This window comes from Oncorhynchus mykiss, chromosome 11 (genome assembly GCF_013265735.2).
Source record: "Oncorhynchus mykiss isolate Arlee chromosome 11, USDA_OmykA_1.1, whole genome shotgun sequence".
NCBI lineage: Eukaryota > Metazoa > Chordata > Actinopteri > Salmoniformes > Salmonidae > Oncorhynchus > Oncorhynchus mykiss.
In genome coordinates, this window is record NC_048575.1 from 365,720 (window position 1) to 379,211 (window position 13,492).

General features: G+C 43.6%; 1 protein-coding gene across 1 annotated transcript in view; it reads left to right on the forward strand.

The window, feature by feature from the left end:
• The window catches only part of cry-dash (cryptochrome DASH), a 37,723-nt gene extending 25,079 nt beyond the window's left edge, over positions 1-12,644 (forward strand). Inside the window, exons 6-13 of the mRNA XM_036934640.1 lie at positions 4,519-4,592; positions 5,119-5,208; positions 5,721-5,800; positions 5,883-5,942; positions 6,142-6,299; positions 6,643-6,762; positions 10,634-10,810; positions 11,380-12,644. Coding sequence (XP_036790535.1) covers positions 4,519-4,592; positions 5,119-5,208; positions 5,721-5,800; positions 5,883-5,942; positions 6,142-6,299; positions 6,643-6,762; positions 10,634-10,810; positions 11,380-11,487 — 867 coding nt within the window. The 3' untranslated portion in view covers positions 11,488-12,644. The remainder of the gene's footprint in view (positions 1-4,518; positions 4,593-5,118; positions 5,209-5,720; positions 5,801-5,882; positions 5,943-6,141; positions 6,300-6,642; positions 6,763-10,633; positions 10,811-11,379) is intronic.
• Positions 12,645-13,492: the final 848 nt, after the last annotated feature.

Sequence of the window (13,492 nt, forward strand, 5' to 3'; positions counted from 1 at the left end):
TAGGGTCCAGTAGTGTTCTGTTATAATGTAGGTTAGGGTCCAGTAGTGTTCTGCTATAATGTAGGTTAGGGTCCAGTAGTGTTCTGTTATAATGTAGGTTAAGGTCCGGTATTGTTCTGTTATAATGTAGGTTAGGGTCCAGTAGTGTTCTGCTATAATGTAGGTTAGGGTCCAGTAGTGTTCTGTTATAATGTAGTTTAGGGTCCAGTAGTGTTCTGTTATAATGTAGGTTAAGGTCCAGTAGTGTTCTGTTATAATGTAGGTTAAGGTCCAGTAGTGTTCTGTTATAATGTAGGTTAGGGTCCAGTAGTGTTCTGTTATAATGTAGGTTAAGGTCCGGTATTGTTCTGTTATAATGTAGGTTAAGGTCCGGTATTGTTCTGTTATAATGTAGGTTAAGGTCCAGTAGTGTTCTGTTATAATGTAGTTTAGGGTCCAGTAGTGTTCTGTTATAATGTAGGTTAAGGTCCGGTATTGTTCTGTTATAATGTAGGTTAAGGTCCGGTAGTGTTCTGTTATAATGTAGTTTAGGGTCCAGTATTGTTCTGTTATAATGTAGTTTAGGGTCCAGTAGTGTTCTGTTATAATGTAGGTTAGGGTCCAGTAGTGTTCTGTTATAATGTAGGTTAAGGTCCGGTATTGTTCTGTTATAATGTAGGTTAAGGTCCGGTATTGTTCTGCTATAATGTAGTTTAGGGTCCAGTAGTGTTCTGTTATAATGTAGGTTAAGGTCCGGTATTGTTCTGTTATAATGTAGGTTAAGGTCCGGTAGTGTTCTGTCATAATGTAGGTTAAGGTCTGGTATTGTTCTGTTATAATGTAGTTTAGGGTCCAGTAGTGTTCTGTTATAATGTAGGTTAGGGTCCAGTAGTGTTCTGTTATAATGTAGGTTAAGGTCCGGTATTGTTCTGTTATAATGTAGGTTAAGGTCCGGTATTGTTCTCTAAGGTACATACAGTCTAAATACACATCATGTACCTTCAGAGGTAGCTACGCATAATGATCTCACCTGGTACTGTTCACTGCCTTAAGGTACATGTGCTGATAAACTAGTACAATGGTACATATATAAAGGTATACTCATTGGGGTGGAGGGCGGTGACTGAGTGGGGGCGTGGCTTTCACGTAGTTATTTTTGACCACCTGTGAGTGAAAGTGTTGTACCCATCTTTTAAGTGGTCTGTGGTTATGCTAATTACAGTTTGAAGCTTGTCCACTGCTAGTTCAGAAGTCTTTATAAATGTTTAGTTAAGAGCATGTAATAATAAAGAGTTTTAATTCATATTGTAATGACCTTAACCTGACTGGGAGACCTTAACAAGGTGTTGGCTTAACAGTTGCTGGTCGGGGATGAGGTTTTGCAACTTTAAAGGAACAGAACTCGTTGTCACTGTGGTGCTACTCTAAAAAGGCACATTTTGTACCTTTTTGTCTCTTTTTAAAGGAAAATGTCAACATAATCTCCAGCACCACCCCAACATCAACACACAGTATGTGATAATTGCACATTTCTAGGTTTTGTGGTAAAAAGAATATAGAGGAAGATATGTGTTTCCAATGATGTCATCGGTGTGCATCATGTGATTTTAACCAATTATGACGAGGCTTGCCTGCTAATTTCCTACTAATTGGTTGATTATGTCATTGGAAACATATCTTCCTCTATCTGTTTACTACCAAACATAGAAACGAGAACCATTTTTACATATGTTGATATTGGGGTGGTGCTGGAAAGAATGGGTATGGGTACGAACTACAAGGGTACAATTATGTACCTATACCTCACAGGGCACCACTACAGGGATAAGTGTTTGAGGACAGTTCAGTACTTTTTGGAGAGTGTATCAGCAACGTCAGTGCTAGTAAGAAAAGTCGATATCAACCTCCCCTCCCTAGTCACACGTCAACCTCCCCTCCCTAGTCACACGTCAACCTCCCCTCCTTAGTCACACGTCAACCTCCCCTCCTTAGTCACACGTCAACCTCCCCTCCCTAGGCACACGTCAACCTCCCCTCCCTAGGCACACGTCAACCTCTCCTCCCTAGTCACACGTCAACCTCCCCTCCCTAGTCACACGTCAACCTCCCCTCCCTAGTCACACGTCAACCTCCCCTCCCTAGTCACACGTCAACCTCCCCTCCCTAGTCACACGTCAACCTCCCCTCCCTAGTCACACGTCAACCTCCCCTCCCTAGTCACACGTCAACCTCCCCTCCCTAGTCACACGTCAACCTCCCCTCCCTAGTCACACGTCAACCTCCCCTCCTTAGTCACACGTCAACCTCCCCTCCTTAGTCACACGTCAACCTCCCCTCCCTAGTCACACGTCAACCTCTCCTCCCTAGTCACACGTCAACCTCCCCTCCCTAGTCACACGTCAACCTCCCCTCCCTAGTCACACGTCAACCTCCCCTCCCTAGTCACACGTCAACCTCCCCTCCCTAGTCACACGTCAACCTCCCCTCCCTAGTCACACGTCAACCTCCCCTCCCTAGGCACACGTCAACCTCCCCTCCCTAGGCACACGTCAACCTCCCCTCCCTAGGCACACGTCAACCTCCCCTCCCTAGGCACACGTCAACCTCCCCTCTCTAGGCACACGTCAACCTCCCCTCCCTAGGCACACGTCAACCTCCCCTCCCTAGGCACACGTCAACCTCCCCTCCCTAGGCACACGTCAACCTCCCCTCCCTAGGCACACGTCAACCTCCCCTCCCTAGTCACACGTGTATAGGACTGGGGCTCTCCTCAAAGTCGTGTGGAGCAGATAGTTAGCTGTTAGCTGTAGTCAGCTGTTTAGTGGAGCAGAGCCCTGGCTGCTTTAGTGTGGTGGATGTCACTGCATGATCTACAGCCTTGGATAGGAACATGTTACTCGTGTTAAAGTAGTAGTGGTACATTCATCATGAAAACCTTTCATTTGGTCCAATGATAATATAGCAGACATACAGTACCAGTCAAAAGTTTGGACACACCTACTCATACCAGGGTTTATTTTTACTATTTTCTGCATTGTAGAATAATAGTGAAGACATCAAAACTATGAAATAACACGTATGGAATTATGTAGTAACCCAAAAAGTGTTAAACAAAACAAAATATATTTGAGATTCTTCAAAGTAGCCACCTTGATGACAGCTTTGTACACTCTTGGCATTCTCTCAACCAGCTTCACCTGGAATGCATTTAAATTAGCATGTGTGCCTTGTTAAAAGTTAATTTGTGAAATTTCTTTCCTTAATGCTTTGAGCCTATCAGTTGTGTTGTGATAGATAGGGGGGTATACAGAAGATAGCCCTCTTTGGTAAAAGACCAAATCCATATTATAGCACAAACAGCTCAAATAAGCAAAGAGAAATGACAGACCATCATTACTTTGACTCACCTTCATGTCTTAATCTGAAAATGTCAAGAACTATGAAAGTTTCTTCAAGTGTAGTCCCAAAAACCATCAAGCACTATGATGAAGCTGTCTCTCATGAGGACTGCCACAGGAAAGGAGGATCCAGAGTTATCTCTGCTGCAGAGGATAAGTTCATTAGGGTTACCAGAAATTGCAACCCAAATAAATGATTCACAGAGTTCAAGTAACAGACACATCTCAACATCAACTGTTCGGAGGAGACTGCATGCCTAACCCTAATCATGCCTTCATGGTCGAATTGCTGCAAAGAAACCACTACTAAAGGACACCAGTAATAAGAAGAGACTTGCTTGGGCCAAGAAACACGAGCAATGGACATTGGACCGGTGGAAATCTGTCCTTTGGTCTGATGAGTCCAAATTTGATATTTTTTGGTTCCAACCTTCTTCTCTTTGTGAGACGCAGAGTAGGTGAACAAATGATCTTCGCATGTGTGGTTCCCACTGTGAAGCATGGAGTAGGAGGTGTGATGGTGCTTTGCTGGTGACACTGTCAGTGATTTATTTAGATTTCAAGGCACACTTAACCAGCATGGCTGCCACAGCATTCTGCAGCGATATGCCATCCCATCTGGTTTGCACTTAGTGGGTCCATCATTTGTTTTCAACTGAACAATGGCTATTTGACTAAGAAGGAGAGTGATGGAGTGCTGCATCAGATGACCTGGCCTCCACAATCACCTGACCTCAACCCAATATGAGATGTTTGAGATGGAGTTGGACCGCAGAGTGACGGAAAAGCAGCCAACATGTGCTCAGCATATGTGGGAACTCCTTCAAGACTGTTTGGAAAAGCATTCCTCATGAAGCTGGTTGAGAGAATGTCAAGAGTTTGTAAAGCTGTCATCAAGGCAAAGGGTGGCTACTTTGAAGAATATAAAATATATTTAGATTTGTTTAACACTTTTTTGTTTACTACATGATTCCATGTGTGTTATTTCATAGTTCTGATGTCTTCACTATTATTCTACAATGTAGAAAATACTAAAAATAAAGAAACCCTTGAATGAGTTGGTGTGTCCAAACTTTTGACTGGTACTGTATGTGTTTGTTGTGTAGGATATTGTGATACAGCTGGTATATGTCTCATGCAGGATGCTGTGGCTACCTACAAGGAGACTCGTAACGGCCTGATAGGACTGGACTATTCCACAAAATTTTCCCCATGGTAAGTACCAGCATAGCCACGGGAGGTACGGGTGTTGAGGGTACTGCAGCACCCCCTGAACAATCAGAATAAAGTAAAAGTAGTTCACTGAGCCTTTACTAGTATTAGCAACCCGATATAGATGTCTGTAGCGCAGGCAACAATGTTTTTCAGCGTCTTCACTTTGGCAAAAACTTAGTTGTATGATTAAGAACAGTAGCTTGTAAGATTCAATAGTTGGATTTGTAAGAGTTGTTGCCCTGTGATTGTCATTCTAATAGAATCCAGAAAGAACAAAACCCTGTCCTCAAACATTTACATCAAATGGTCCATAGTTACGGGCAAAGACACAAAACATCCACATCAAACTAAATACTTTTCTTGATCAAATAACATGGAAAACAACACCATTTTTTGGGGGAATATTGGTGCTTGCAACACCAGGGTTGTGGGTTCAATTCCCACAGGGGACCAGTATGAAAATGTATGCACTCACTATAAAATGTATTCGCAGACAATAGACTGTATCTATAACTGTATTCTACAGGTTGGCTATAGGCTGTATCTCCCCTAGGTATATCTACCAACAGATCAAGAAGTATGAGAGTGAACGAACAGCCAATCAGAGCACATACTGGTGAGTTCCTTCCTGCTATCTCATATCCTGTTGTTTTCAGGAACATGATGAGATCAGTCACTAAATCCATGTTTATCTCCTGTTATGTACAATACCAGTCAAAGGTTTTAGAACACCTACTCATTCCAGCGTTTTTATTTCTACTATTTTCTACATAGTAGAGCAGTCATCAAGGCAAAGGATGGCTACTTTGAAGAATCTAAAATGTAAAATATATTTGTATTCAACTTTTTTTTTTCTTACTATATGATTCCGTATGTGTTATTTAATAGTTTTGATGTCTTCACTATTCTACAATGTAGAAAATAGTAACAATAAAGAAAAACCCTGGAATGAGTGTGTCTAAATGTTTAACTTGTACTATAGCTGTGATGAGCCAGGCTAGCAGGGTGGCTGGGTAGGAGATGCACCTTTTAGTGTACTTAGTTCAGGTAACTGAATAGACTGTGAATTGAATAGAAGAAGTGATGCGGTTTTATTAAGCAAGACTGACTGTACATGTCTTCCAACAGGGTAGTATTTGAGCTGCTCTGGAGAGACTATTTCAAGTTTGTAGGAGCCAAATACGGAGACAGACTGTTTGACATCAAAGGTAAAGTTGGAAAGCCAGTTGTATATGTTGTCATCTGAAGCTTATTGCACATTATCTCATGGTGGTTATGTGTTTTCATCAGGCCTTCAGGACAAATCCATCCCTTGGAAGAAGGACATGAATCTGTTCAATGCATGGAAAGGTTAGGGAGAAATCATTACAAATCTATAGTCTTTACAATACCACTCTGATCTACGAGGTGACTACACAGAGCTGTATAAGGCAAGTATAGGGAACTGAACGTCTGTGGGATGCACTGTGGTAAATATACCGTAACAATGTTCAAACTATCATCTCTCATACTACTGAGTTGTTGTAACTCCTCTGTCTCGTTGTTCTAGAGGGTCGTACCGGGGTGCCGTTCGTTGATGCCAACATGCGAGAGCTGGCGCTGACGGGGTTCATGTCTAACAGGGGTCGCCAAAACGTAGCCAGCTTCCTCACCAAGGACCTGGGACTAGACTGGAGGATGGGGGCCGAGTGGTTCCACTACCTTTTGGTGAGGCTCCTGGCCAGGGTTAGTGTTAGGGTTGGGACCTGGGTTAGGACCTGGGACTAGACTGGAGGATGGGGGCCGAGTGGTTCCACTACCTTTTGGTGAGTCCAAGGTGGTGGGAACTAGACCCAGCCTGTGATAGGACAGATGTATCCAAGGTGGTGGGTCTAGTTCCCAGCCTGTGATAGGGCAACATGGAACTAAAATCCTAAGGCTTTTATTTAGATAATTGTATGACTGTGGGTATACCTATTGAATGGTTTCAGGTCACACCAGGCTGGTTAGGAGACCAGTTGTGGGCAGTTACCGGAGGTCTGACCAATCAGTTCCATCTCTCTACTTCCAGGTGGACCATGACGTGAGCAGTAACTATGGTAACTGGCTATACAGCGCGGGGATAGGAAATGACCCGAGAGAAAACAGGAAGTTCAACATGATCAAACAAGGACTCGACTACGACAACAACGTATGTTTCAGTCTGACCAATAAACACTGTAGAACTACCACAGCTTTACCTGAAGGTGAAAGACCTGCAACATTGGCATGTCAGATTAGATCATCCAGTCTCCAAAGCTAGTTGCTTCATAACTAGTTATCTGATGTTATGATGTCTGCTTCCTTGGGGTTAACACATAAAGGGAGGAGGATGCTATAGCAATATACCATACAATTACCCAGAAAGTTTGTTTGGAATAACTAGTGATTGTCCCCTTGAAGAGGATAGGAGACAATGTTAGACACTGGTTTGTAATAAGTGATTGTCTCTTGTGGTGGAAATTCTACCTTAAACTAATAATGAGGAGAGGCATACTCAATAATCAATCAAGGTATTATAATAAGGAGGAGGGTGCACCACCCACGCAGGTGAAATGGAGTGAGAGCCTCCTGTACAAAGAGTACGTAGGCCTCATATACTCTAGCTATCTTATGCAAACACATGATCTTATGCACGTGTGTGTACAGAAGGAGAGACAAACCTGTGTTACGGGGTACAGACTATAATGAAAAGGTTGTCTCAGTCTGTCACAACTGAGTGAGGACAATAGGTGCCAAGGTGACAGGAAGTCACTCCAGACATACTTCCTCTAACAGCAGCTCAACGGTTCCCCCAAGATGGGCAAGCAAGCACCTTTCACTGTCGGCCCAAATGATGTACAGTCGTGGCCAAAAGTCTTGAATGACACAAATATTAATTTTCACGAAGTCTGCAGCCTCAGTTTGTATGATGGCAATCCCCCAAAAACATTTCCACTGCATTTCAGCCCTGCCAAAAAAGGACCAGCTGACATCATGTCAGTGATTCTCTCGTTAACACAGGTGTGAGTGTTGACGAGGACAAGGCTGGGGAGCACTCTGTCATGCTGATTGAGTTCGAATAACAGACTGGAAGCTTCAAAAGGAGGGTGGTGCTTGGAATCATTGTTCTTCCTCTGGCAATCATGGTTACCTGCAAGGAAACATGTGCCGTCATCATTGCTTTGCACAAAAAGGGCGACAACAGGCAAGGATGTTGCTGCCAGTAAGATTGCACCTAAATCAACCATTTATCGGATCATCAAGAACTTCAAGGAGAGCGGTTCAATTGTTGTGAAGAAGGTTTCAGGGCGCCCAAGAAAGTCCAGCAAGCACTAGGACCGTCTCCCAAAGTTGATTCAGCTGCGGGATCGGGGCACCACCAGTACAGAGCTTACTCAGGAATGGCAGCAGGCAGGTGTGAGTGTATCTGTACGCACAGTGAGGTGAAGACTTTTGGAGGATGGCCTGGTGTCAAGAAGGGCAGCAAAGAAGCCACTTCTCTCCAGGAAACACATCAGGGACAGACTGATATTCTGTAAAATGTACAGGGATTGGACCGCTGAGGACTGGGGTATAGTCATTTTCTCTGATAAATCCCCTTTCCGATTGTTTGGGGCATCCGGAAAAAGCTTGTCCGGAGAAGACAAGGTGAGCGCTACCATCAGTCCTGTGTCATGCCAACAGTAAAGCATCCTGAGACCATTCATGTGTGGGTTGCTTCTCAGCCAAGGGAGTGGGCTCACTCACAATTTTGCCTAAGAACACAGCCATGAATAAATAATGGTACCAACACATCCCCGAGAGCAACTTCTCCCAAACACCCAGGAACAGTTTGGTGCCTTTCAGCATGACAATAATCCCAAACACACCGCCCGGGCAACGAAGGAGTGGCTTTGTAAGAAGCATTTCAAGGTCCTGGAGTGGCCTAGCCAGTCTCCAGATCTCAACCCCATAGAAAATCTTTGGAGGGAGTTGAAAGTCCGTGTTGCCCAGCAACAGCCCCGAAACATCACTGCTCTAGAGGAGATCTGCATGGAGGAATGGGCCAAAATTCCAGGAACAGTGTGTGAAAACCTTGTGAAGACTTACAGAAAATGTTTGACCTCTGTCATTGCCAACAGAGGGTATATAACAACGTATTGAGATAAACTTTTGTTATTGACCAAATACTTATTTTCCACCATAATTTGCAAATAAATTCATTAAAAGTCCTACAATGTGATTTTCTGGATTTTTTTTCTCATATTGTCTGTCATAGTTGAAGTGTACCTATGATGAAAATTACAGGCCTCTCTCATCTTTTTAAGTGGGAGAACTTGCACAATTGGTGGCTGACTAAATACTTTTTTGCCCCACTGTATATCCACAGTAAAACGAGTCCTATATTGACATAACCTGAAAGGCCGCTCAGCAAGGAAGAAGCCACTGCTCCAAAACCGCCATCAAATAGCCAGATTATGGTTTGCAACTGCACATGGGAACAAATATTGTACTTTTTGGAGAAATGTCCTCTGGTCTGATGAAACAAAAATATAACTATTTGGCCATAATGACCATCGTTATGTTTGGAGGAAAAATGGGGAGGCTTGCAAGCTGAAGAACACCATCCCAACCGTGAAGCACGGGGGTGGCAGCATCATGTTGTGGGGGTGCTTTGCTGCAGGAGGGACTGGTGCACTTCACAAAATAGATGGCTTCATGAGGGAGGAAAATTATGTGGATATATTGAAGCAACATCCCAAGACATCAGTCAGGAATTTAAAGCTTGGTCGCAAATGGGTCTTCCAAATGAACAATGACCCCAAGCATACTTCCATTGTTGTGGCAAATTTACTTAAGGACAACAAAGTCAAGGTATTGGAGTGGCCATCACAAAGCCCTGACCTCAATCCTATAGAAAATGTGTGGGCAGAACTGAAAAAGCTTGTGTGAGCAAGGAGGCCTACAAACTTGACATAAAATTTGATTTGATTTGATTTAGTTTCACCAGCTCTGGCCAAAATTCACCCAACTTATTGTAGGAAGCTTGTGGAAGGTTACCTGAAACGTTTGACCCAAGTTAAACAATTTAAAGGCAATGCTACCAAATACTAATTGAGTGTATGTAACCTTCTGACCCACTGGGAATGTGATGAAATAAATAATTATCTCAACTTTTATTCTGACATTTCACATTCTTAAAATATAGTGGTGATCCTTCCTGACCTAAGACAGGGAATTTTTACTTCGATTAAATGTCAGAAATTGTGAAACCTGAGTTTAAATGTACTTGGCTAAGGTGTAGGTAAACTTCCGACTTCAACTGTATGTTCTACACACACACACACACACACCCACACACCCACACACACACACACACACACACACACACACACACACACACACACACACACACACACACACACACAACATGAACCTTTCACCCAGAAACAGGCTCCAAACATAACAGCTCTATCACTGGTGTGCAGAATATAACACTTTGTCTCCAGTTAAGTGAAGAAGAACCGGTTAGTTTCTGTCAGCTCTTGGGTAAGCGACCGGGGCGGCGGGGTAGCCTAGTGGTTAGCGAGTTGGACTAAAGGTTGCAAGTTCAATTCCCCGAGCTGACAAGGTACAAGTCTGTCGTTCTGCCCCTGAACAAGGCAGTTAACCCACTGTTCCTAGGCCGTCATTGAAAATAAGAATTTGTTCTTAACTGACTTGCCTAGTCAAATAAAGGTAAAATAAAAAAATCATGGGGTCCTGCTACACACACAGAACAGTTAGAACAGGCCTCTTATTAATACACACACACACACACGGTTCTATCTGTATATGCATTAGTTTCTTTAACAATCTCAAGACCAATGCCTAGGCTTAAAGAAGATATTTCAGTTCACAAGCATTAATAAGATTTAACTTCAAAATGCCCTCACACTCTCCTCTTCAAGGACACTATGTTAAACACTAGGTTTGTAATAACTAGTGATTGTCTCTCCTCTTCAAGTACACTATGTTAGACACTAGGTTTGTAATAACTAGTGATTGTCTCTCCTCTTCAGGGGGACTATGTTAGACACTGGATCCCAGAGCTCAAGGGGATCAGAGGGGGGGAGGTCCACGCCCCATGGACCCTTAGCTCCGCCTCCCTGTCTCACGCACTGGTGTCCCTCAACGACACATACCCTTCCCCCATTGTCATGGCACCAGAATGGAGTCGCCACACCAACAAGAAGCCGGTGGGTGTTGTTAAAGATGTGAATTTCATAGAAAAAGGAAGTGGTGTATGTAGATCTACGTTTCTAGAATGGCTCTACCGGTTATGATCAGATATTTAGTGGTGTATGTAGATCTACGTTTCTAGAATGGCTCTACCAGTTATGACTAATGTACAATCGGGTGAGAAGGGCCTTGGTCAGGGAGGTGACCAAGAACCCGATGGTCACTCTGACAGAGCTCCAGAGTTCCTCTGTGGAGATGGGAGAGCCTTAGTTTTTTTTAAATATTTTTTTTCTTCCCAATTTTGGTTTTTAATAAATTGGCAAAATGTCTAAAGACCAGTTTTTACTTTGTAATCATGGGGTATTGTGTGTAGCTTGAGGGAAACTATTAATTTAATACTTTTGAGAATAAGGCTGTAACGTAACAAAATGTGGAAAAAGTCAAGGGGTCTGAATACTTTCCGAATGCCCTCTATATAACATTCAAAGGACCCTGAACCTGTCTTTATAAAAAAGGTACTTCAAGACTATTCTCTCTTGACACATCAATTTCAAGGTTTTGGTTCTAAATGTAAAGTCTTCTGCAGACTGGTGCTGGGCCCTCGACCAGAGGAAAGACTGGTCCATCCCACACCCCTAAACAACACAAGGACAGAGGAATAGACTTCTACTTCTCCAAGAGCAAGAACTTCTGATGGAGCAGACTGACTGAAAAGACTGAAAGAACTGTTGGGCTTCCGCAAGGAAATGGTTTGACCCATCCCCGCTTTGTATGGGTGGATGGTTTGACCCATCCCCGCTTTATATGGGTGGATGGTTTGACCCATCCCCGCTTTATATGGGTGGATGGTTTGACCCATCCCCGCTTTATATGGGTGGATGGTTTGACCCATCCCCGCTTTATATGGGTGGATGGTTTGACCCATCCCCGCTTTATATGGGTGGATGGTTTGACCCATCCCCACTTTGTATGGGTAGATGGTTTGACCCATCCCCGCTTTATATGGGTGGATGGTTTGACCCATCCCCACTTTGTATGGGTGGATGGTTTGACCCATCCCCACTTTGTATGGGTGGATGGTTTGACCCATCCCCGCTTTGTATGGGTGGATGGTTTGACCCATCCCCGCTTTGTATGGGTGGATGGTTTGACCCATCCCCGCTTTGTATGGGTAGATGGTTTGACCCATCCCCGCTTTATATGGGCAGATGGTTTGACCCATCCCCACTTTATATGGGTGGATGGTTTGACCCATCCCTGCTTTGTATGGGTGGATGGTTTGACCCATCCCCGCTTTATATGGGTGGATGGTTTGACCCATCCCCACTTTATATGGGTGGATGGTTTGACCCATCCCCGCTTTGTATGGGTGGATGGTTTGACCCATCCCGCTTTATATCGGTGGATGGTTTGACCCATCCCCGCTTTATATGGGTGGATGGGTTGACCCATCCCCGCTTTGTATGGGTGGATGGGTGTGTGACACGTGGTTTTGAGAAGGTACTGCTGAGTGGGTGGATGGGTGTGTGACACATGGTTTTGAGAAGGTACTGCTGAGTGGGTGGATGGGTGTGTGACACATGGTTTTGAGAAGGTACTGCTGAGTGGGTGGATGGGTGTGTGACACATGGTTTTGAGAAGGTACTGCTGAGTGGGTGGTGTGATACAGACAACTATTTTGTTTCTGTTTTATTGCCACTGTTTTTTTATGTTTCATATGTTTTATCAATTTCTATTGACTTGTTACATCACAGAACCATTTGAGGTAGTACCTGTATTGGTTGTTTTTTACTCTCTACAAAAGCAGCCATATCTTTATAATGGTTCATAATAAACATGTTGATGCTGGTTGTAATGTTTCCTATTTGTATTTATTATGGATCCCCATTTAGTTCCTGACAAGGCAGCAGCTACTCTTCCTGGGGTTTATTATCGATCCCCATTAGTTCCTGTCAAGGCAACAGCTACTCTTCCTGGGGTTTATTATGGATCCCCATTTAGTTCCTGTCAAGGCAGCAGCTACTCTTCCTGGGGATTATTATTGATCCCCATTAGTTCCTGTCAAGGCAGCAGCTACTCTTCCTGGGGTTTATTATGGATCCCCATTTAGTTCCTGACAAGGCAGCAGCTACTCTTCCTGGGGATTATTATTGATCCCCATTAGTTCCTGTCAAGGCAACAGCTACTCTTCCTGGGGTTTATTATGGATCCCCATTAGTTCTTGCCAGGTCAGCAGCTACTCTTCCTGGGGTTTATTATGGATCCCCATTAGTTCCTGACAAGGCAGCAGTAGCTACTCTTCCTGGTGTTTATTATGGATCCCCATTAGTTCCTACCAAGGCAGCAGCTACTCTTCCTAGGGTTTATTATGGATCCCCATTAGTTCCTGACAAGGCAGCAGCTACTCTTCCTGGGGTCCAGCAAAATGAAGGCAGTTATACCATTTTTAAAACACTACAATACGTTCCTTACAGAATTCATAACACACTGTGCCCTCAGGCCCATACTCCACTGCCACATATCTACAACACAACATCCATGAGGTTTACATCTAATTGTTGTATAAGATGAGTGAGTATGATACTGGTTACACAATTTTACAATGTGATTTTGGACTGTTTAATGAAGGAAACTCCAATTCCCTTTTGAGTTTAATTAAATCAGAGGACCGCCCCTGAGCCCAGTTAGGGTTGGGCATC